General features: G+C 33.5%; 1 protein-coding gene across 1 annotated transcript in view; it reads right to left on the bottom strand.

Annotated features, from left to right (window-relative positions):
• The window catches only part of Vwc2l (von Willebrand factor C domain containing 2 like), a 145,676-nt gene that overhangs the window by 115,378 nt on the left and 3,610 nt on the right, over window positions 1-26,688 (bottom strand). The window contains exon 2 of the mRNA XM_027941960.2: window positions 5,866-5,995. Within this exon, the coding sequence (XP_027797761.1) occupies window positions 5,866-5,995 (130 nt within the window). The remainder of the gene's footprint in view (window positions 1-5,865; window positions 5,996-26,688) is intronic.

Genomic DNA, 26,688 nt, shown 5'->3' on the forward strand with positions numbered 1-26,688 from the left:
TTTAATTGCAGATAGAAATAATAATGGGACTTTTCTTCACAATTTAGTTTTAGGACAAATTATAGTAGCAGAGCTCCTCATATTAAATTCTCTTTGCCAACCTATGACAAATCCCACTTGGTCAGGATGTGTAATAATTAACAAGCTGCTAGTTTCTGTTTGATAACAAAATGTATAATCCCTTTCCCACAATCTCTCATAACCCAATTTCTCTATGATACCAAAATTTATTTGGAATTAAAACTTGGTGTGAGTGATGTGAGATTCCTCTTTATATTTTCTCATTGTTTTTAATATGACTATCACATACTTTGCTGCAGTAATGTTCATGTAATTCATTGAAGAATGCTGCCTTGACCATGAGTGATAAGAGTATACAATACATGAACTGTTTTCCCCTTGTAAAATCTACCAGCCACACATTTAAATCAGGGTTTTATAATTGTATTTTTATTTTAGATTTTCTCATTAATAATCACAAAGAGTGGCGCTTTAGCTTCAATTTTAGTTTGTAATCTTTGGTTTGTATCAACATCGTACTTTTCATACATGAAATTAAATATATAATGGAGTATAATGGATTTATTATATTACATTAATACATATATTAAAGATTTCAGTTCTTTTCTCTACCCCTTCACCTTCTCACTTGTACTCCCCATAGGTAACCATTGAATCATTGCTATCATTCAACTGAGTATTTAGTTAGCTCTTTTCCTATGGACATACAACTTATTATCTATTTAAAGTTGTACCTTATTTAAAAATGTTTTAAATATATATCATTTAAGATGTATAATTTATATAGTATATTTAACATGGCAGGAAACATATCAGTAATGTCTTTTTAAAGGGTGCAATATATTTCATTATCTCATTGAAGGACTGTTAGGTTTTCTCCCAAACTTTCACTCTTAAAATGCAGAGAAAATTGTATAGCTGAATGTGGGACAAACTACAAGAGGTAAAATTGCTGAGTTTAAGTGAAATGAAAATTCTGATACGTGTCTGTATAACCAAGGTGATTCTGCAACCTTTATATTTGGAAAAATGAGAAATTATACCCCATTTGATTCAAATGTATGATATGTCAAGATCATTGTATTGTGATGCGCAACTAATAAAAAAAAGAAAGTGCCTTATTAAAAGTTGTCTCAACTTCATAATATCAATATAAAATTGGTATTTCATTGTTCTAATTTCTATCCCTTTTTGTTAAGCATATTTTCCCTAATTTATTAGACATTTTAGTTTTCTTCAGTGAATTTCCTTTATATATTCTTTGCTCATTTCCTACCATATGGAATTGTTTTTCTTTTTTCTTTTGAGGAGCTCATTAAATTTTAGAGATATTAACAATTGTATACAGCAAACATGTCTTCCCAGTACCTTGAGAAAGAATTGGATATCTATAAAGTCCTTTTCGTTTTGTGCATGGTCTGTACCCTTTATTGACCTCTTCCTTTGTATTTACCTTCTTAGCTAGTATACTTGCTGCCTTATTTGTATCACCACTAAACTAGAAGAGAGTAAGGGACATGAAATTAAATATTTGGACAGAGCTCATGTCATGTTGAGTTTAGTTAGAAGGGAGATGGATACGCTTCACTTAATGTGTATAGAGGATTATGGCAGAACATCCTGTCTCTTCCATTTTTTCATGAAGTAACTTTTCCTTCAGAACGCTGAATAATGACTGACTATATACCAAAATATAGTCACTGAAAATATAAAACTCACTGACATACAAACTGATGTGATATAAAAAAAACGCAGTTAGTTATTTGGATGGTCTAATGATCAATTATTTCAATAACTGGCCGTGTACTTTATTTTTTTAATTCAGATATTTGGCAGTCTATGACCATGAATTTTTAATGACTAGGAACAAAAATATTAGCATATGTAGACAATTAAAAATGAAATGAATGGCTACAGAGCTAGAAGTTGAATTAATATCAGTTCACATTTAAAAATTAATATGCATTCTTGGCTAAATATGTATGTATAAATACATATGTACATACACACATATATTACTATTCAAATGTATGATCAATTTTCAAATGCTTAAGTACTTATATGACATTGTGAACTAGAATACTTTCTTTAAGCAGATACTGTGCTGATTTTTTTTTTTTTCGTATTATGAAGACAAAAGCTGTAAAGAGTTCTCGTTAATTCACATGAAAGGCCTGAGGCTGAAACTTAGGTCAAAATAATACAATCTTAGGGAAAGAAAAACAATCTGGAAATGTCAGATTTTTTCAGGAAGGCATTTGGATTGCCAGCTCTTGCAGACGTGTAGAGGAACGAGAAGTAAAAGTTTAATAATATTGTAGAAAACGATCAATTTCTATGCTAATTCCCTCAATCTTTCCCAAATGAAAGATTACCCCTGTTTTTCTCACATCTTTTCTTAATATTTTAATTTATTTTATTCAAATTAAATTGATAGTCTTTCTTCTTGTTGAACTAACTTCAATAAGAATGGCATATATTTTATGGTTTGACTATATTCATAAATAACCTTTGGAAATCCTGTTTGAGGTAATCATTGAGACTGGGAAATTTAACATTTTCTTTTTTTTAATCTTCAAATAGAGAAAATTTCTATAAGCCTATTCCTTTAATTTTTTTTTTTGTAATCCTAAAAATAAAGTAAGTTTACCATTGTTAATCTAGAGAGTATATCACCTTATAGGTTCTATATTTTTTGGTGGGGGGTACTGCAGATCAAACTCAGGGCTTCTTGCATGCCAGGTAAGCACTCTACTAGTAAGCCACACCCATGGGCCCAGTTCAGATATTAAAAATACCTATTTCTGGAGATAATTGCTATATTTTAATGGGTGACTCCTATTTTCTGAGAAAATGATGTACATATTATTAGGCTTCCTTGTTGTGTTTGCTCTTACACAATCTTAAAGAAAGCATTTTTGTATTAGTTAACTATTGAGTTTAAGTTTAGGTGAGATAGATTCTATTACTTTAAACTTATAGTTTATATCTTTAATGCCTCTTGCTCTTGGCAAGTTCTAATTTAGAAAGGCAGGAAATACTATCTTGATATGCAAAAAATAAAAAATAAAAAGAATATGACAGCCAAGACAATCGGTATTTATGCAAATGGAAAATATTTGCCATCCAAAACCATCAATATTTATGAAGTTTTAAGAAATTGTAATAAGACTACATACAAATTAAAATCCATTGCATCTACTTGAATTCATAGGGTACATTTTTATCTTGTTGCTTTCCTTTTACTAAGAAAATACTTTTAAAATAATTTAAACTATCATGGTAAAATTTATCATCTTATATGTAGTAAGATAAACTTATAATGTATTGGAAATTTAAGAAATGATCCTGGTTATACTTCATCATGATAAACATTTATTATCCTTCTATCTCTTCTGTATATGGGACATCTGCTTTTGTTTTATTAGCTAGTCTTAGAAATAGAGCAAGTATTGAGACTTAGTCTGTTTCCTTAAGAAAAATCCTGGTCACAAGAGTTTTCAGTGGTCTTTGAAATGCTGTTCATTTATTTTGATTGTACTTCACGTTTGGGGCACAAGTGACTAATTAGTGGCATTTAATAGTAAAGCAAAAATAACATCTTTTAATGTTATTTAACAGAAAGAATTAGTCTTGCTTTAATTTTAATCCAGTTTCATTTCCCCTATAAAAAATAAGAGAAAGTTTGTTTAAAGTAGCAAGAGGAAGCAGGAGTAACCGTTTTATACTGCTTTATGGACCAAAAAAAAAAAAAAAAAAAAAAAAGGCAGAAAATTTAACTAATGTACCTTGTATATTCAACATCTGTTTATTAGGGACACCAAGATTACTACTTTGTTAACTAATTTATTGATTAGTTAAAGTTCATTTGTTGTCCACTTTTGTACTAAAGTTTTCATCTGAAAACAAAACTCTATTCTGATGCGATAGGAACAGGTTAATCTTGCATGGCATCAAATTAAATGTGACTAGTTTTTAGTGTCTGATTTAGCAATTGACATAACTGTAGATATTTCAGGCTTTGGTACAGTGTAGCTAGGATGATGTACTAGAGGCATGTATAAAAATTGTATTATAAATACATGGTGAAGATGCTGTAATTCAATGAACATACTGGGTATTTTAGACAAGTTTTTAACTATAATTGTGTTTACCTTAAAAGTGAGACAAAGTTAACCAGAGCCACCTAGGGAAGAAAAGATCCTTAAGGATCTCTTTAGACAGTTGCTTCTAGAAAAAGTGAACAGTCTTCAGTCAAAGACTTGTCAATCCTATTTTTAAAGATTGATTAGGAAGCTGAGTTTTTCTTCTTTTTATCCTTGGAGAAAATGAAAAATAACAAGTCCTCTTCTACTTTAGACTAACCATTCATATACTTTATGACAGTTAGGTCTCCCCTGAGCTTTCCCTTCTCCAGGACAAATTATGCTAACTCCTTCAGCCAATCCTCATAGGTCCTATTTTTCAACCATTAAATCATCTTATTGTTCTTTCCTATGGCTTTTCCAGTTTCTTCAAAATCTTTTTAAAGATATAAAGTCTTAAATTTGATATTTTTGCATGTGTCAGATGGATTAGAACTACAGGAAGATATTTATTTCAATCCTCTAAATCAGAGAGATGGTCATCCTGACAAGTCAGTTGGATAAGAAGAAAGAGAAGTCAGGTGAGTACTTTAATATTTTAACATAATGGATGTATGCGATCAGAGACAGTCAAATTCATGTGTGTAAAAAATGTAAGAAGGGCTCATTGTAAGTCCTTTGAGAAGGTACCAAAACACAAAATATATTATAAAAACAACGAGAGCACTTTTGTTTTGTCTTTAAATAACCTGATGCTACTTTTCACTAATTATCCTTCCAAAAAGGGAAAGATTAGTAGATGAGTTTACAAAATTCCAAATTTAGAACAAAATAATGTATCATAGAGGAAGATGACCACTGTTACTTCAAGAAAGGGTATAGGGATTCAGCATTAGATTAAGTGACCTCAGCTTAATTAAGGGCTGGAGCCATTTTTTTCCCCCAAGGAAAGCGGCATTTGTGGAATGTGGCTGAATGATGTATTATTCTTTTTTTTTTTTTTTTTTTTTTTTTGATAGAACATGGTCACTAGAAAGAGCTTGCTCTAGGCTTTGTTGATATGCCATCTCGCTGTCCCAGGTTTCTTGTACTGCACTGTCTCCTCTGCAGCAGCATGTGACTTGGGGTGAATAGGATATCAGAGCTGTTTCAACCTTTCCATCCCATGAGGTACATAAATGAATCCATAACCTTATCAATAAATCAACTCCTCCTCCATGACAATTTTCATAGGAACCAGGCTCTACTCTAATCAAAACCTAGAAAAAATATCCCTAAACTATTGAGTCTTACTTAAATTTAAGTACATGGATAATTGACTTTGTATTTCTGTGATATTTTGAATTTAAACCTGATGTCTTAATTTATGCCCAAAGCAAAATACCTGACATTCACCCTGCTCTCTCTTCCGGGATGTACTGTGCACTATGATATTGGGGGAACTGCTCCATAAGCCCCACAAGAGAGAAAAATGCAATCACTATAAAAAGATGCTACTGTGTCCTTTCCAATAGCCTACTTATAAATCAACAATAAGCAATAGGATCACAACCAAGCCAGCTTACAAGAGCTTTAATTCCCCAGATGAAAACCCATTGCTGGTTTATTTTCATTTCTAGGCTTTAGAAAAATATAAATTGGCTATGCCCATATTGAAAAGCCACAGGCAGATCTTAGAGGGCTCTTGCACTGAATGGTGTGCAGTAGTGAAATATTTTGCACTAACCCCTCTTTGAAAGCTAATGCAGTGTGGTCTTACCATTTTTGCAGACAGGACAACATTGTTCTGGTTCATAGACTGGGTTGACACACTCAGGAACTGCGCAGTCTGCTACAACACAGTGAACTTCATTGCTGGGCTCACAGCGACACCATTCACATGGAGAGGGCTAGGAACAAATCTAAAATTAGCCCCTTTTCTCCTATAACTTAATGCTTGCACATTCATATGCTGTCAGAAGACAAAAACATCAGTGTTTATATTGGCTTTACTGAATTAACTCCATTTACCATGTGTATGATCATTCTCCCCCAATGGAAGTTCATTTGAACATCCAAGCCAAGGTGGGCTGCCATGCACAGCTCAGATTGCCGTGAATAACTAGAGCACTCATGGATTGACTTTTCTTACATCTTTGTCCCTACGTTTCCAGAGAAATGTTTGGACATCTAATATGTCATCTTGTGGTCTGGTTTCCAGATGCACGGATTGCTTTGCCGTCCTCTGGCAAATAAGAATGATATTGGAACATATGTAATAGTTCTTGCCATTTGTCATTTTTTCCTTCCTGAGAAAGAGGAGAATTACTTGGAAACAAGAAAATGGTAAGCACACATCCTTATCCTTTGTAAAAACTCTTTTTCAAGCCAACCTAGTCTCTGAATGGCATTTTTTCAATGTGAATTTTAGAGGAGATTGCATTTGGGATCCAAACATACAGAATACAGACACTGACTTTTGAAAGATTTAGTGAATGTCTTTCATCTTGCCTGCTTGCTTTTATGAATGAACTAAAATCGATTGACCTAAAAAGCCACTATCTAAGTCAAGATTCTGAGACCGGAATTGAAAAGTGATTAATTAAGAGAAAAAAAAATATTAATGGGCTGAAAAGGAAATTTTATCTTTACTTACCAACCAAGAGTGAGTTGGAGATTTTTTTTTTTTGTTTCCTTTCTAGAAACTGCCTATATCACAAATAATAAAGCAGTGGAAAGCCTGTTAGTTTTACATACTGTACAAGTTCTAGCTCTATTTTCTCATGAAACTAAGGTTTAGATTTCTGAAATGAAAACTTGGAGGTCTCAGAAATTATACAAGCACATACTTCTCAATCAAGCTATTTGGTCTTAGAAAATTCTGCCCCCTACCCAATGCCACAGTTCTTCACCCATAAATGTGTTAATGAACCCCCTTTCTTTGTTTCTGTGGCTACTGCCCATGATCCCTGTCAGTTCTTATATTTTCCTGGACCTGAGAATTTGGGTCATATTGGTGCTCTCTGACCCAGACAGTCTGAGGGAGTGAAAACATTTCGATTAATTATTTAAAAATTCATTTCATCTTTGCTTTGTGCTTGAAGAATGAAAATCTAACTTTAATTATTTTGCTATCAAATTTATTCTGAACAAAATAATTAGCCATACAATCCATTACAAAGTAATGCTGTTTCTTAATCCAACAACAAGTTTGTTGAAGGGCACAATTATGCTCTCCACTATGTGGTGAGTTGTATATAAGCATTTTCGGAGGAATCTATTATGGTATCCCAAGGGCTAGGGTTTTCTTGAAGCTCCACTTGATTCTACAGCATAGTAGTTAACAGAGATGGAGAGTGGGGCTCCTTTATTGCCCCATAGTTTGCAAGCTCCATTAAGATAACTAAGGTCCCCAAGGACACTGATCAGAAGGCGTCTCCCTCTCCTTGTCAATGCAAAGGAGTGCTTTCAGGAAGCACAGCAAAGACAGACTATATTTATTTTGAGAAATATGCTGAGGAAGGACTAAGGTCAAAAGGTGATTTTTAAAGGGGATTTTGAGTAATAAAAAACATTAAAAAATCCCTCTAATTATTGGTAGCTTCTAATCATGCCCTGAACTTGGTTTTATTTATATTTTGTGGTTTGTTTGTTTCTCCCCTAGAATCTCATGTTATTTCCTCTTTTCATTAATTAAAAAAAAAAAAAAAAAAAACATCTTTACCCAGGTATGGTGATGCTTGCTATTAATCCATCAACTCGGGAGGATGAGGCAGGAGGATTGCAAGTTTGAGGCCAGCCTCAGCAACTTAGGCCCTAAGCAACTTAGCAAGACCCTGTATCAAAATTTAAAAAAAATATTAAAAAAGGATTGAAGATATACCTCATTGGTAAAGCACCCTTGGTTAAATTCCCAGTTGCCAATAAATAAATATAAAAACTCTGTATTTCAATTTATTTCTTCACATCTTAAGCCTCCATGAATCTCTGCTCCAACTCTGAAAACTCCATGAAAGTTAATCCATTGATGCCCATGCTAAAGTCCTTTTCCATCCTCACCTGCCTTGCCAAGCCTCTCTGCTTTCATAGCTTACCAGTTCTGACCCTATTGTCATTATCTTTCTCAATTTGACTTTCCTTGTTGCCCCCGCCTTCCCTTCCAATTTTAAAAAGATATTGCTTAAGTAGCGGAAAGTTACTAGGAATGAGCAGTAGTATGCCACTTTGACATTAAGTTCAGACTTTTAAAATCCTTCCCACCTTATGGTGTAAAATTCTGACTGGTTTGGTGCTTTGGATAAATCTTTATATCTTTAGAACTGAGCTCGTTACACATTTCCTTTTATTGGGTTCTTCAATGTGAAAACTATAGATTAAACCTGAAAAAGTTCCTATAAAAATCAAAGATTAAAGAATAAAACTATCTTTAGAGGAACAGAGTGTTAGAATCTGTAGTTAGAAAAAATTATTCTTATTAGTCTTTTTTTTTTTTTTTTTTTTAGAAAAGCATGTGATATTATGACTAAGACATGACTTTTGTCACCCAGATATTTGGTAAGTCAGGTGATCAAATGATACCATTATAAAATTTTATACAAGCAAAGCAGAATCTTCTATGAAATCTTAGGGAACACTTTATTTATATGTAATCTTTTGAAACTAAAGTAACATTTACTATATATACCTTGCCATAAATTTTAGTTGAAATTGTGATTAAAGATCAAAAGTTTTAGTGTATATATTAGATGATTTGAATACTACATACGTGTTATAAATCTGTTCTACCTCCATCTCAGTGTTTTTGAATATCTAATGAGGAGCTACATTTAAGCAGAGACTGTTTTACCTGTAATTCCCATTGCTGAATACATCCTTGTATGACAAATGGCATCATAGATGTCTCTAGATTACAAAGGAGTTTCCTGACATATATATTACTAGAGATGAATATGAAGGAATCAAGAGCAATATGAGACTCTCAAATATTGGTTTGGGTGACTAATATTCAAACTTTCCCTGTTGGCATTTGGGAAAACAGCAATACACATTGGTTTCAAGACAGTTAACTTCTGAAGATCTTCTAGCTGAAATCTTAGTCATTGTGATTTTTTTGAGTTTTTGGAGAATTGGAGGGGAGATACCAGAATCTTGGAAACAATGAAATGCTCCAGGAGTTATTAAAATGTAGAAGCAGCCTGTGAACTAATAACTTGGGTTACTGGAGTAGTTGAATAATATCAGAAAAATTGTCAAATATATTCTTTTTGACAATTTAGAAGCTACTGTGGGTATCACTGAAGGTCAAATTAGGATTAATAAAAGATGTTACGCTGACTGGTTGCATGACATTTTCCACATGCTTATAGAAATGGGAACTTATTTTGTACTCTGAATACACCAGGATTTATTTATCCACAACTGAGGAGAGCCTGAATATTTGTTCCATGTGACATTCATAAAGGTATTGTGAATTACTTGGTGGCTGTTACTGGCATTGTTCAGACAGTACCCAGAAGAAAAAGGCCATTGTCTACAAGGTGTGTTTAGTGACCAGAAACATTGCAATACTATTTGAATTTGATAAAGGCTAAGATGACAATATTGTTATAAATTCAGGGTTCTCAATTTGTGAAATTAGAAAAAAAAATGCTTCATTTAGTTGACTCTATGTGACTGTGCTATCATCGTAAAAACAAGCATTCTAATCTCAGGTGCTTTACTGATTAGCTATAAATGTTGGGGAAACTATATAATCTTCCTTTGCCTTAATTTCTTATTCCATAAAATGGGAGTAAAAAGTAGTAAGCAACCTCACAGAATTATTATGAGGCACATAAAAATAGATCATAATATTATTCACTTGTATACTTAGTCACTGGTGGCTTTTTGAAAGACATCTAAAAGGTAGAAAACTGAAAGTATAAGATTATATTTTAAAGCAATATTTATGATTTGCTCTTTGTTTTTACTCAAAATGAAATCTCGTTATGGAAGAGGTTGCAATAAGGTTTTCCAGGATTTGGATTGGTGGGAGGATTTTTGAGCTGATAGAATTAATCACGTGAGAAACACACTGAAAAATAAAAAAGCCTCAAATAAAGAGTAGCTGTGAATGGTTAAAGTGTTTATTGTAAATCATTAATGAAAAGGAAGGGAGGAAGGAAAGAAAGAAAGAAGAAAGAGAGAAAGGAAGGGAGGGAGAGAGAAAAAAGGAAAAAGAAAGGCCCAAAATTTATTTCCTTTTCCTGCAGTGTTGTCATTCAAGAATCAACTCAAATGCCACATTCCTGGGAGGTTTTCCTGGACCACCCAGGTAATCCAGTCCCTCCATCATCTCTGCACATCCTGCTATCCATTCAGAAACTATCTTCTCTGTTCCTGGAATTATTATTGCTAATTTCTTCTTAGTTTTTATTTGCTCTTGTCTGCTATCCCTATAGATTCGCAACTACTTATTGATATAATGATACATGTATATATATGTGTGTGTGTGTGTGTGTGTACATATATATATATATATATATATATATATATATATATATATATTCACACACACACATACAAATGATATATTGTTCATTGCTGCATCTTTTGCACTTAGAAGTCATCTTAGCACATGATAGGAATGCAATAAGTATTTGTTAATTCAAAGACATACTCATTTATGTAGAATCTGTTTTCATATTTGTGAAGTCACACCTTTAGGCAGTTTCATCTATGTTCATCAGGCATGAAAAGGATGAGATCTTTGTATTATATTTAATTTATTAGGTGTGTTTAGTGACCAGAAACATTGCAGTACCATTTAAATTTGATGAAGGCTAAGATGACAGTGTTTGTTATAAATTCAGGGTTCTCAATTGTGAAATTAGAAGAAAATGTTGTAGAGGCTACTTTGGGGAAACAGATTTCTGACTGTAAGTCATAAAATAACTGTTTGGATTCCAATATTGTGACGATAAACATAAACTAATTCTCTGAAGGTAGTTTTAAACTCTTAACACTCATTGTGCAGATCACAAGTAAGCCAATCTTCCAGCACTCTATTGACCAGGTTATCTAATAGTAGATGATTACAGAGTTTTTATTGCATTAGAAAATTCTATGCTAACTAAAATTAAGACATGAATACATACAGAGGTATTGCTAAAGAGTCTTAAGAAAAGCTAGTCTCATTAATAATGTGTGTCAAGTTTAAATATTTGCTTATTAAGCACATTATTTTAGTATATTTTATTTTTTTCCAGGAAAAAGCATTGATTTTAAACATGTTCATTTTCCTAAAAGATGAGTTAGAGTACCAAGTCCAACAAAATACAGCTTGATTAGTCTGAGGAACAAAACTTGCTTCCTAGAAAACCCTTGGCTAATACTGTTGAAAGCTGAGGAGATGGACACAAAAATTGATGGAAATTCTAAGCGCCGAGTCTTAGCACACTAATCATGTCAATGCTTTTCTTCTGATCAAGTGATATAAGGTTTTTAATGCATTGTGGTGCTTCATTTCTTTGATAATGGCCAAATCTTATCAAAGAAAATACAGCTCAGTTTGCTTTTTACCAAAAAAAAAAAAAAAAAAAAAAAATCCCATTAAATAACTATTTAAAATCTGATCTCCACAAAGGAAAAACTACTGCTTTATGAAGTGCTCTTCTTTTGTAGATAATTTATGGCATAAATTTGATCACTTTATGGAACAAATCTCATTACTTTCAAAATGTATGAGAAATTTGGAAGACTATTTCAAAGTTGCTGATGCCTGTCAGGAATCTCACTGTTCACTTCATTAAAATATACATTAAATTGCAAAGTGCAAGAGTATTTAGCATCCACTGCCACTCCTGTAGCCAGTCATTTGCATGCAGCAGATGTCACCTAATAATCAATGGATCCAGTGGATTTCAACCAAAATTCACAATCATCTGAAAGATGTCCCATAGAAACACTGATTAAAATGCTTCTTAGTGTTCCTGGCCTAATGAGATTGTGATGACCTCTTCAGCAATCTGCCCCATTGATTGGAGCATATTTAAAACACTGAGGTCTTAAGTCTTATCACATTATGGATATAGAGCTGGGACTTCTTTAAGAATTTTAATGCTGTCAAAGCAAATAGAAAAATCTGATATATAGATTTTTTTTTTATAGTTGGCCAGCAAATGTATATGATGGTATCATTTGATTTACAAGTGAAGTAGCTGTTCTGACTTTCTCTAGAGAAGTTGGTATTTTGATAATACATCTAGAATATTATTTCTAGTGTTTTTGCCAAAAGCATTCATTTTTTTTGAAGCAAAGTTTTAGGAAAATGAGTGCAAAGAGTACATTTAGGTTTGTCCATGTGTTTATAATAACCAGTTAGATAATGAACTATAACTTAGAATTATATAAATTTTAGAAATATTTATTCAGAGCACTTGTTAAATGTATAAAAGATTGGTATATAAGCTATAACAAGAGGACTGACATATTTGTCCTGCTTTCAATAAATGACAATACAATAATTAAGATTGGTACTGGGGATTGAACACAGGGGTGCTTTATTACTGAGCTACATTCCCAGTACTTTTAATTTTAGTTTTTGAGACAGAATCTCACTAAGTTGCTGAGACTGGCTTCAAACTTGCAATTCTTCTGCCTCAGGCCCTATCTGTATCTCCAGTTGCTGGTATTATAGGCATGTATTTAACATGTTTTTCTTGATTTTTAAAAGCCATTTGTTTTGTTTTGTTTTTATTGGTACATTATAGCTATAAATAATTATGGGATTCATTTTGACATAATCACACATTCATGGAATATAATTTATTCTGTGTTCAGTCCCTAGTACTCCTCTTTTCCTTCCCCTTGCTCACCATTACCCTTCCTCTACTCCACTGATCTTCCCCCCCCCCCATCTATTTATTGTTTTTATAAATTGGTGCTTTACAAATATTCATACATGTGGAATCCATGGTGGTACATTCACACGTGCACATAGCATAATTTGGTCGACTTCATTCTGCTGTTCCTTCCCTTTCACATCCCTGCGTCTTCCCCTAAAACCCCTCCTCCACTCCATAGATCTTCCTTCCGTTTTCATAGTGTCCTCTACCTTTCCCCCTTATTTAATTAATTAATTTATTTTGGGGGGTACTGGGGATTGAACTCAGGGGCACTCGACCACTGAGCCACATCCTCATCCTATTTTGTATTTTATTTAGAGACAGGATCTCACTGAGTTGCTTAGCACCTCATTTTTGCTGAGGCTGGCTTTGAATTTGTGATCCCCCTGCCTCAGTCTCCCAAGCCGCTAGGATTACAGGTGTGCACCATGGTGCCTGGCTAGCCCCCCAACCCCCATCTTGCTTTAACTTCTGTGTATGAGAAAAAGTATTGGATCATTGACTTTCTGAGTCTGAATTATTCACTTAACATGATACTCTCCAATTTTATCCATTTAAATGGCAAATACCATAATTTCATCCTTATTTACAGCTGTGTAAAACTCTATTGTATATATAGACCACATTTTCTTTATTCATTTATTTGTTGATGGTTATATGGGATAGTTCCACAACTTAGCTATTGGGCTAACCAATATTTTACATGAATAACTGACCCAGCTATCCCAATCATTATTTATCCAAAAGAACTAAAATCAGCATACCATAGTGATACAGTCACATCAATGTTTATAGCAGCGCAACTCATGATAGCCAAGATATGGAAGCAGCCCAAGTGCCCATCTATATATGAATGGGTTACAAAAGGCTGTATATATACACAATGAAGTTTTATTCAGCCATAAAGAAAAACAAAATTATGGCATTTTCTAATAAATGGATAAAACTGAAGAACATTATGCTAAGAGAAATAAGCCAGATTCAGAATAGTCAAGGGCCAAATATTTTCTCTCATACACAGAAGGTAAAGCAAAGTAAGAAGTATTAAAAAGTGAGGGGATTGCATATTATAAAGTTAGAAGAAAGATCAGTGGAGTGAAAGGAGATTGAGGGTGAGGGAGTAGGGGAAGGAAAAGGGAGAAAAAGTGAAATGAATTTTTAAAAAATTACCGTGTGTGTGTGTGTGTGTGTGTGTGTGTGTGTATTACAATGCCTCCATCTTTATGTATATCTATAAGGCACCAATTAAAAATAAACAAATGAATGGAAGATTGATCAATAGAGTAGAGGAAGGGAAATAGAGGCGGAAAGAGGGAAGGGAAAGGGGGGACACCAGGGACTTAAATGGAGAAAATTAAATTAAAATTCCATTCAAAATGAACCCAACTCAATGCAGAAGTATAATGCAGTAATAAAAGCAAAATAAAATATTTTTAATCAAAAAGAATAATGGCTGAGTGAAGCTAGCCAATCCCTAAAAAACAAATGCCAAATGTCTTCTTTGTTATAAGGAGAGTAACTAAGAACAGAGTAGGGTCGAAGAGCATGAGAAGAAGATTAACATTAAACAGGGATGAGAGGTGGGAGGGAAAGGGAGAGAGAAGGGAAATTGCATGGAAATGGAAGGAGACCCTCAGAGTTATACAAAAGTACATACAAGAGGAAGTGAGGGGAAAGGGAAAAATAATACAAGGGGGACAAATGAATGTCAGTTGAGGGGGCAGAGAGAGAAGAGGGGAGGGGAGGGGAGGGGAGGGGGGATAGTAGAGGATAGGAAAGGCAGAAGAACACAACAGACACTAGTATGGCAATATGTAAATCAATGGATGTGTAACTGATGTGATTCTGCAATCTTTATATGGGGTAAAAATGGGAGCTCATAACCCACTTGAATCAAAGTGTGAAATATGATATATCAAGAACTATGTAATGTTTTGAACAGCCAACAATAAAAAATAAAAAAAAGAATAATGGCTGTAACTTTTATAGTGGAAGACTGAATTATTGAAGTTCATCTTTGTGTTTTTACTTGCATTTAATCTGAACCAGAAAAAAACAAGAAGTTTTGGAAACAAAGTACCAATCCAAAAATTATTAATTATTAAGGACAAAAAGAAACTTGTTTTTAGAAGTTCATCATCGTACTTGCAACACAATTGTAACATTATCCTAATGGCATATTTTAAAAATTTCTTTCCTAAAAATTTTTAAAATTATATTTTGGCATGTGCTTTAAGGGCATTTTATACTGCCTATTCTGATAAACAGAACCATTTTTTTTCCCTGAATGTTTTCAAGGAGTCTCATGACAATAAATTACAGATTTTTCTAAAATATAAATAACATCCCCCAAAATACAATGCAGATAAGGAGAGTGTTAGCAAGAAACACAGTTTAGTTTCCATAACAGGTGTATCTTTTTAAGTAGGCAGAGTACACTTATCAAGGAAATATCAGTGTGCTTTTAAGAAAACAAAACAAAACAAAAGGCTGTTTTAGCTGTCTCTGAGGTCTTCAACATGAAAGTTCATCAACAGTAGATCTAAGCATTTGCAGCAAAACCTACTTATTTCCACTCTGAGACTACTCCATGGGTCACACATGAATGCATCAGAATAAAAATGAGCAACTGTATGACTTCAACATTTCCCTGATTTTACTGGAAAGGACATTTTTGGTTGTTGGTATCAATTAAAGAGCCAGTCATCTATATTAGCATTAAATCAAGGTCAAGGGCAATTAAGGTAGAGTACATCACTGTGAGAATTCCACAGCCTGAGAGAATCACGTAAGAGACAATGCGACCAGTTCTATTCTACAGGAAACACTGGAAGGAAGTGATAACAGAAAGGAGAGAGGGTAGTAACTTTGCCTGCTAGCAATGCATGCATGACACTGAATTCAGGGCTTTTCAGGCTCTAAGAGGGAGGCATTATCAGCTTGGGACAACAAAACTCATTTGTATTGGGAATGGCAATCAGACTACTTCTTAAGAACTCCTTCTTTACTATTATCTCAATTTCTTTGAGCAAAAATTTTCTAAAAGTTTAATTATTTTCTTCATTTTCCATTAGGTAGTAATATTGTACTTTGACATGATATGAAGAGGGAGTAATTAAAATGAACAATATTAAGTGCTTTATAATTGTTGATATAAAAGACGTTTCCAATTTTAAGACCAAATAGTGATTTCCCACTAAATTTTATATTTCATTATTTGATACTTATTTCATAGCTTACCTCATTCCCTGAACATATATTGAGATGGCTTATGGGCAATAACATGAAAGTATATTTTCATGTAAAAGTCACTGAGTAATTTCTTGATAAACTTTAGTGTGGAGTTTTGGAGAAAGGTCTTAGCAGAAGCAGTGGCAATTTTGTAACCACATATAGGCATTGTTAATGTTATCTCCCAGTGGAATTTGGTTATGGAATAAGCACATTTGGAGAGGAAGGCCTACTATTAAATGCTACTGTTTTACTTTGGAGAGGCTCAACTACTTAAGCCTGGATTTTCTAATTTGCAAGATGGTATTAAAAATAATATAATATTAATGTGCTCTGATTTTCTCAATGATTGTTACAAAACAGCAAGGGAATCATGTAATATGTGAAAGAACATGTAAACTATGTAGCTTTGGTTTCATGAATATTATTGTTGTCATAGCTTTCAAATTGACCAGTATTTCTGTCCTCCCTCCCCTTTGTCTATTTGCAAGTTTGTATATTTGTCAAGGAAGAACATTAGTCATACATTATCTTATTAAATTATGGTATAATTATTTCCATTACAAATTAATTAAAATATTGAATTTGTGAAGAATATATCCTTTTGAGTTTTGAAAGCAATTTGTACTTCATCTTTTAAAATGCAGCATGTTCGCACTCAAATTGTGGTTAGATTGAGAATGACATTGAACAACGTTTTTAGATAGTTAATTAGATTCTTATTTACTGAGATGAAACTTCAATCTTTAATCATACTCTTGCCCCAAACAGATTTTTAACAGGGTAACTTTAGCTCTAAGTTTTTGGAGTGTTGATTTTAGTATCTTCTAGTTTCAATGTAAACGTCCTAGTGTCTCATTAACAAAAGGAAAATTTTCTGTGATTGTCCTTTTTCTTCTTAATGAAGCTTTTTAAATCTCAGCAGTCAAAGGTTTGCTATTTTGGCAGAATTTTATTTTTAATGTTGGGAATAAAGTTAAAGTTAGACTGAACAATTTTAGTTTTTTAGAAGAGAGCAATAAAACTACCATGCAGTGAAAATAAGTGGAATTTCCAGGCGCCACGGCTATTCTCTCACTATAAAGAAAAATGACTTCATTTGCTTATCACTGGAGTTTTTGCAATATCTATGATAGAAGCTTTTGCATTTCTAATTTTGCAAAAATCATTTAACAATTTCTATGCTTTTTAAAATTTACATATCATTGCTTTAAAATTTAAAATATTATTCTTACATTTGCAAAAATAATCTTGGTTAGTCTTCAATGTATTGAAAATGTAGTTTGTTTCAAATGGATAGAAACATGCCTTTGATGTGCCTCTACTTATTTTAGCAATGTGAATTTTATTTATTTTCCATATTTTTATTGGCAAATTTTAGGTGTACATAATGGTGGGGTTTGTTGTCACATATTCTACATGCACACAATATAAAAATATAATTTGTCCAATATCATTTCACATATTTCTCCTTTCTCTCTTCTTCCCTTCTCTGGTCCCTTTCCTCTAGTTTACTGACCTTCTTTTGATTTTCATGAGACCTTCCCTCACCCCCCCCCCCCACCATCAGACTTTTCTTTTCTTTTTTTCCACTCTAACTTCTGCATAGGAGAGAAAATACACAATTACTTACCTTCTGAATTTGGCTTATTTTGTTCAACATAATATTATCAAGTTTCAAGTTCCATCCATTTTCCAGCAAATGACATAATTTCATTTTTTTTATTACTAGATAAAACTCCATGGTGTGTGTGTGTGTGTGTGTGTGTGTGTGTGTGTGTGTGAGACATTTCCTTTATCTAGGCAGCGGGGATTCTAAACTAAAACCAGTTGAGCCCTGGAATATGTGGAACAGGGAAAGAATTTTCCTCATGTTATCAGCATACTATATTTCTGTGAAAAAGATATGGGACTAAATATGAAATAGAATTATAATTAAACATCTATTCACATATATATATACTCAAGGGAGAGCCAGACTCTCTCTACTACGTTACTTGCATCTGTGTCAGGAGTCTCACCAAAGCTGATAATGTGTATTGAAGACAGCTCTAGAGTTAGAGGCAGAAATCCCTCCTTGATTTGTCGGGTTTGATAATCCCCGCTTATGTAACAAGAAGAAGAGCACAAATCTCCCTGAAAGTTAGTTTTCTCATTTATAAAACAGGCATAAAAGTATTGTAGGATTAACTTAATGAGCGAATACATTTACAAAATATTTTCTAGAACCCTCTATTATCATTCATGTTTGTTGCAGGCACAAATCTGGTTAGTTCCCCAACCCACGTCCTTCAGGAACTCTCTGCTCTGTTCAGGTTTTGACCCTGGCTTTCACACTGAACTGGCCCCACACTGCCTCCCCATGTTCCCTCTCCACTTTTATCTCACACTCTGTACCATGTGCACTGGTCACTTGAGCTGTCTCACTTTTCTCTGATCAAGTTTTTTCTTTACCTTTGCCATTCTTGGGCTATTTTCCCTTAGCCCTTCAGAATGAACCCCTTCTTTCTTCACACTACAGCAACCTTCACAAGCCACCTGTGCTGGTTACACCTGTACTTTGTATTCCCTGTGAGAGTCTAGGAGCACCTTGAGGATCAGGTGGTTGTCTCATGTATTTTGGCAGATACTACCACTTCTTCACATGTAAGAAAAGTTTATTTAATGGATTGCAAAAGTTGACTTAAAATCTCAGAAGAGGATATACAATCAAACTAACAAATATATGAACAAATGTTCATCATCTCTCTCAATTAGAGAAATGCAAATCAAAACTACTCTAAGATATCATCTCACTCCAGTCAGAATGGCAGCTATTATGAAGACAAAGCAAAGTGGGAATGGAACCACCATTTGACCCAGCTATCCCTCTCCTTGTGTATTCCCAAAGGACTTAAAAACAGAATACTACATGGATACAGCCACATCAATGTTTATAGCTGCACAATTCTCAATAGCTAAACTGTGGAACCAACCTAGATGCCCCTCAGTAGATGAATGGATTAAAAAATGTGGCATATATACACAATGGAATATTACTAAGCAATAAAATAGAATAAAATCATGGCATTTGCAGGCAAATAGATGGCATTGGAGAAAATAATGCTAAGTGAAGTTAGCCAATTCCCCCCAAAACAAATGCTGAATGTTTTCTCTGATATAAGGTGACTGACCCATAATGGGGTAGGGAGGGAGCACATGGGAGAAACAGATGAACTCTAGATAGGGCAGAGAGGTAGGAGGGGAAAGGGAGGGGGCAGGGGGTTAGCAATGATGGTAGAATGTGATAGACATCACTATCCAAATATACATGTATGAAGACATGAATTGGTGTGAACATACTTTATATACAGAGATATGAAAAATTGTTCTCTATATGTGTAATAAGAATTGTAATGCATTCCACTGCCATGTATTTAAAAAATAAAATCAATGAAAAAAAGTAATAATAGAATGAATACCCAAGTAAGTAGACCATATACATACTTTCAATTGCTAATATAACACTGAATATGTTCATCATATTAAATAAATAAATATCCTTTTGTAACTTGTCCTACCCTCAAAGGAGAACATGTGGGATATAAAAATGTTGGACATGTTATAATCTTTGCTTATTTATTTCATCTGAGAATTTTGAGTAAGTGAAAAATTAATAAATTACTATACAGCAATGCCAAGAGCAAAGCTATACCTTTTGGAGCCAAGTATGCAATGAAATGTAACTTTTCTGCAGGTCTTTTTAAATGTATATGTGTTCAAAGAGAACCCTGAGTCCATCACAACTAATGTAGACTCTTTATCTAGCATGACCCGAAAGAATTTGTGACCTTCAAGAATTCAGGTTAGAAGGACAGGTGACAGTACAACATGTAAGTGAGGTATAATGGGAAGAACAACTTCAGTCCAGATCAAGGATCAGCAAACTTTTTCTATAGAGGTCCAGAAAGTAAATATGTGATTTTAAAAAATCATATAGTCTCTAGGACATTCTTAACAGCAACCACAAACAATACATAAATGAATAAGCATGGTTGTTTTCCAATAAAACTTACAAAAAAGTTTTTAAAACTTAACCCCTTCCCCCTTTTTTCTTTTAAAGCTACAAAGGAAACTGTGAACTAGATTTGGCCCATGGCCTCTAGTGTGCCAATCCCTATCTTAAATAATTGGTTCTATGCAATTGGTTCTATTACTGTTATCATCATTATTATTCTGAAAAGTCATTTTTCAACTAAATTGTTTTATATAACACACATTAATAAATTACCATAATAGTCACATAAATGCAATTTGGGGAACTTCAAGAAGAAGTAGAGACAAATAGATTTTATCATTAACTAACCATAGAGTCAAATAATTAGGTCACTTTTTAAAAATATATTTTTTTTAGTTGTAGATGGACACAATATCTTTACTTTGTTTATTTATTTTTTATGGTAATTAGGCCATTTTGAAGCACAAGCAGGGTAGTTCTGAAAACTGTCTCATTGGACTTGTGGGAACTTTAAATGTTAATAGATTTTCTGAGGAAAAATAGTGATCTACTGTCACATAAATTTGTGAAATCCTAGACTAAATATGACTTAGTAGTAATCGTAGTAAAAATGGCAGGTGGCCTGTATGAATCACTTACTGTGTGCCAAGTAGTTTCTCCTGAGATTTCTATTTCGGAGATGAACATCCAGACAGACAAAGTACTGTGTGCCTAGGTCACCTGGATGGAAGTGGTAGGGACTACTAGAAAACCCAGTTTTTACCAGCTGTTGAGTTCTTAGATGTGGAACATACATACATTCTCCAAAAAATTTCATAAATACATTCAAGTGGTCTCAATTTTCAAATGTGCACTGTACATTTCCAGAAGAGTTTAAAAGATTCATCATTCCTCAAACTTAGGTGATCATGAAAAACAACTGGAAATCTTCACTAAAAATCTCATAGATTCCAGTGTCCCTTCGAAAACAGTCTGGGCAAAGCCTACCTTAAAACCATGATTCCCCAAACCAACTGATTAGAATATTCTGGGATTATTTATAGAATAATATAAATTTAAATAATCTACATTATTTGTAGAAAAATATATTTATATATCTATATAGTGATATACATTTAAATGGTTTAAATTAAAAGTAGGAGAGGTGAGGAATGGGGATTTTTGCAACATTTCTTCCCTAGGTGATACTTATGATCAGCTGGTTTAGGGATATTTCTTTGTTCTAATGTCATGGAACTAGAGATTTTTGCACTCTCCATCCATTCTGCACACTCCATTCCTGCCATCTAGTGAGAGGCAGGAGTTTGCGGAATGAAAAAGTAAAGCTTATCAGTCTCAGTTGCAAAAAAAAAAAAAAAATCACCAAAATATATGAGAAAGAACAGTAGTTTAGTTTCTTTGTTACTTTTTAGAGTAAAGTAGTCTCAGTGAAAGTAAATAAGCAGTATCTAATGAAAGACATTTATATTTTATTTTGGCTATATTGTTTGGTTTAATTACAGATTTTTTTCAGTTTCAGACAACAGACCCCCTTTTTATCAGAGCCTTTGCAAACTTCAGCTTGTTTCACAAATTGTATTCAATCTGAATCAAAGATTGATTTTAGATGTGCCAATATTTTATTGTTCTTCTCTACTTGTAACTCTGGGTTGCCATGGTGATAGGTCCTCATATCACATTTCTATAGACAATTGGCTGAAATAAATCTTTGCATCCAACATATTTATTAGAAAAGAAGAAGCGAATCAGCTTGAATTTTCTTGTTAAACCCGAAGATAATAAAATGTAGAAGAGATACCACAAGAAAATGATGTATTAATATTGCTTTTGCAAATAATGAGCTGTGTCATGATGGCGCTATAACTAAGTTTCTATTAGTCTTTGTTTTATCACCTCTAAAATAGGGAGCTAGACAAAGTAACTTCAAAGATTCTTTATAGATCCAATTTCTATGGCTAGTTCTTAGGGGTAGGTATGTAAAAGTATACATAAAAACCATAATGTTAGACTTTTATAATTGAAAGAAGTTATTTAAACTCAGAAACACAAATATAATCATAAGCCATGAAGTAGTAATGGTAGTGAAAGGTCAGTATTAAAAAGTTTTGAAAATCCAGGCCAAAAAATGCCTATTTGTTAACAACAACAACAATAATAACAACAACAATAACAAAAAACAAAACAAAACAAAAAACTCTTTAGTAGTTAAAATCTGTACTTATAAATTGAGACATAATATTCTAATTTTCAAATTCTGTATACTATTTGTTCTTTTTAAGACAAATGATGATATTATTGTTTCAATTCTATAGATGGAAAATTTAAAGTCTTGAGTTTTGTTATCTGATATAACAAGGCGAAAATTAAGAGTTGTGTTCAATGAACTTTTTATACCCTTTAGACAACTTTATACAGTCATGTAAAAATGCATCAGAAACTTTTTAAGAGATGATTGGTTTTTCTTGTTCCTTTAGAATTTCATTCACTTTTTCCATGATGTCATTAAATCCTTGCAAAGATAGCTTTATTGTGATATGCTGCTGTGTGGCAGACAAAAGTCAAGGAAATCAACAATGGAGGTGTGTTAGACTGAAATGACTGATGCTAATCAGTAGTGATGATGAAAGTGCAAAGCACAGACTCTAAAATAAGCCAGTCTCCAATTAATAGTAGCTATTGTTTGAGAAAACAAACCCACTGATCACTTCAAATCTTCCTTTAGCTATTTGTCTTAGGCCCTTCCTTGAAAGCTTGACGAAGCACAGATAAAAAATACACTGAGAGGTTTTTCTTGTGTTGTCCTTCATAAAACACACTGCCTTGTATATAAATCAAGCTGCAGGAAAGCAAAACAAAACAAAAATGTGGTCAGAACTATTAAGGAGTAGAAATAGAGGTTTCGCCTAATCTGAAAGTAAAATTTTCTCAAAGACAAGAGGACTCACGCTTTCTCCAGTTTCACACACACACACACACACACACACACACACATACACCCACACCCACACACAAATCAATGCATCTATGAAGCAAGACTATGTTATATAGATGTATGAATTAATCTAAAAATATCCACAAAATATAAGATCTGAGTTACGAAATAAGGTATAGGAAATAGAAAAGATATGCTTGCTAATTTCACACTGTATTCTGGTGAGTAAAAACACAATTAAAAATAGGCAAGTTTTAAACATATTCAAAACCTGTACAACTGTAGCTCAAATTTGGAATGGGGCATTATGAAGTCATTTTTTTCCCTCAGCTTTATCTTTCACATTCTTGGTGCATGTGCAGGGAAAGGGCAATGATATCTATAAACTTCCAAGGGTTGACCCCAAGTCTGAGGTAGTCACTAATGGTGACAAGCTCTGCAAATCTCAGACATGGCTGCAAATCAAGCACCAATCTTCCCATGTGCACAGGGCACAGAAGCCCAGTCACAAATCTCTGTAGTCATACTTATCATGCAGTTATCACCACTAATAGCAGCATCTTCCAATAAGGACAGCAATAAATATCAGTGAACGAGTATGAAAAACTGCTCCTGCATACTACAAACCAAATGGCTGGTGGCCATCGGTCTCTTAAAATGTAAAGCAAGAGACTAATTTTGACGGCAAAGGGCCTATTTCACACCTGTGGGAATGAATGTGGAAGTCATACAGTCTTATAATTTTACTCTTTTGTTTTAGAAAGTGTTAAATATGAAAAGGATCACCCCTATTATCAAAGGGATTTTTAAAAAAATAAGTTATTTTTAAAATCTGATCTCCTTCATAGATGGAGGAAACATTTGTGAATTTTATTAAATGCCAACTATGCACAATTTAATAGTAGTAAGAAAGGATGTGATGACCTTCATAAAGTTGTTTTAATAAAATTGACTGTACTCCCCCAAACAGGTAAAAGATTATAAAAATTAAATCAAAGTTCTCAGTTATTTACAAAGATGGAAATCCCTCATTGAGAATATCCACATTGAACCTCTGCATTCAGCGTGCTGCGTCTGAGCCTCAGATTAAGCAGCAGTCATGATTCAATCTCTGTTATGTCCTAGTAACTTGAAAGGAGGAGCCATTCTTTAACTCATTCATAGGCCATGTTCATCTTCAAAGCCCCAATATACTCTGCAAAACAGGAACGTGTGTTTTGTGGAGTGAATAATTATGGGATTAATCTTTTCAACCTTTCCACAAAAATTCTCAATCATTTTTAGTGCGTGAAATTATAATATTTTCTAGGATTTTCTTTGGAGATTATCTTTAAAATGATGACTCCCCTACCCTTGTGCTAATTATTTGTAAATCCTCTACTGTATTAAATTTTTTAAAATCCCACCTGTATTTCTCAAAATCTATCCATTTATTTGCTATCACAATAAATATAACCTTCATACTTCTGGAAAGATGCTTCTATATTTCTTTGCCTTGCGTAAACATGTTACTTAGTTCAAATACCCTTCATAGAGACTGGTTCAATGGCAGGTAGGTGAGTAAATAGGGTAAAGTGATGGGGACTGTGTTACCTATTAGTCTCCTCAACTGAGATTTCCCTGCAGTCTCCATTATGTTCTCTTTCCTTTGTAAATCTGATCCTTAGGCTCCTTAAATATGTTGCCTTCCATTCTTTTTCCATATTAAAAACAACCAGACATAAAACAAATCTCTCAAACCTAAATTCAAAAATCCTTTCAACTGAAACATTTTTACAGATTTAATGTTACATAATATTGGCATTACTGATGTAGGTACAGATTAATGATAATTTTGGAAATTCTCTCTCCTTTTGAATATACCCATTAAAGAGCAAATCAATTCCAAACCTAAACTGGCATCAATATTTTTTATGGGTATAATAATTTGGCAAAATATCCTGTTGAATTGTTTTCCATCTTTGTTTTCACTCCTCAAGATTTAAATATTAGGTGAAAAATTCAGGGCAAAAACTAGGCAGTTTAGCATGACATGAAAATAACTTTATTTTAAAAGAAAACAACATATACACAAAAATGCAACATAAGCAATTATTTACACTAAACCTTTCAAATATAAAACTAAGAGACCTTATCAGCTATCCTTGGTTAGAAATGGGGAAAGCAGGAAGGTCACTGTCAGCAGGGAAAGGCAGATCTTAGCCAAATCCAAATCCTGATTTGGGGACACTGGGTATTGACTGCAGAAAATCACTTCAAAATAAAAACCGGCTATGCAAAATCTGAAATAGGATCTCCTTCAGCTGTAGTATGACCTTCAGAGTCTGACCTAAAACTAAATCAGTACAAGTTATAAAGTGTAAAGAAATATCCAAAAAGGCTAATTCTAGCAGAGTTATAAAAATACCAAGCAAAATAAGAAATTATTTCTCCTTTGGGAAACTCAGCATGAGATACTTAAGCACAAATCAAAGCAGATAGAGCCTACATTTCTAATAAACTTTTTTTTGGGGGGTGGGACTAGGAAATGCTATTATAATTTATTATTTATGCACTTTATTTCCTAAAAAAGTAGGTTCCAGTGTCATATTGCCTGGGAACATATTAAAAAAAAGACGAGAGAACCTACTATACAGTGACCTTTATCTTAATACAATATTACCAGAACACTGGAGAATTTAGAGTTTTCAAAAAGATTAGAGAGAAATTTATTTTCAAAGCTTCCATCAGAAAATGGAAAAATGTATCCCCACAACCTCTATGAAGAGCGTTATTCTTCCTATAAGGAAACATATATAGATCAATTTATATTTGAATTTTCTAATTAGAAAAGATTGAGGTGTGACATATGTTTTGAAATTATATAGGGTGAGACAGCACAACTAAAACACTGGGCAGTCATTGCAACATGGGGATGGAGATAGCATCCAAGACCAGCCTTGGCTAGGAAGGGCCTGGGAGAGGAGTTGACAGTAGAAGCAGGCTGGAAACAGGTGCTCCATCTGGGAACAATGCTTGCACCTTTAGCTACCTGAAGATCAGTCTTCATATAAACTTAAAGAGATCAACACATAAACAGACACTAAGGAAATTTAAAGGGATTCTAATTAACCTCTTTGTTCTATATGTTCAATTATAATCAGACCCATTATGCCACGTGGCTTACATACTCCAGGAGTTTGGGAATAGGAAATAAGAAAACATTGTACCTAGTCTTAAAGGTCTCACACTGGAGAAAGAAACCGTAGTTTCTAGCAGATGACCCAGGTAGTTTCATATTGCATGTGTTATGGCACTATGACAGAAGCAGGAGAGGGTGAAGAACTTAGAGTGCAGGCAGGCTGCCTGAGGCGAAACCCTAGTTTTTCCACTTTTCACTTTTGGGCAAGTTATACTTTGATGATTCATTTTTCTTATCTGTAAAATGGTGCTAATGAAAACATAGGTCTTGCAAATCTTGAAATGTGTTAATACATGTAAAGCTCTTGATGGTGTCTGACTACCATTACCATTCCCATTCTTGTTATAAGGTGGGCACAGCATGTTGTGGGAACATGT

The sequence above is a fragment of the Marmota flaviventris genome, chromosome 11 (genome assembly GCF_047511675.1).
Source record: "Marmota flaviventris isolate mMarFla1 chromosome 11, mMarFla1.hap1, whole genome shotgun sequence".
Classification (NCBI taxonomy): Eukaryota; Metazoa; Chordata; class Mammalia; order Rodentia; family Sciuridae; genus Marmota; species Marmota flaviventris.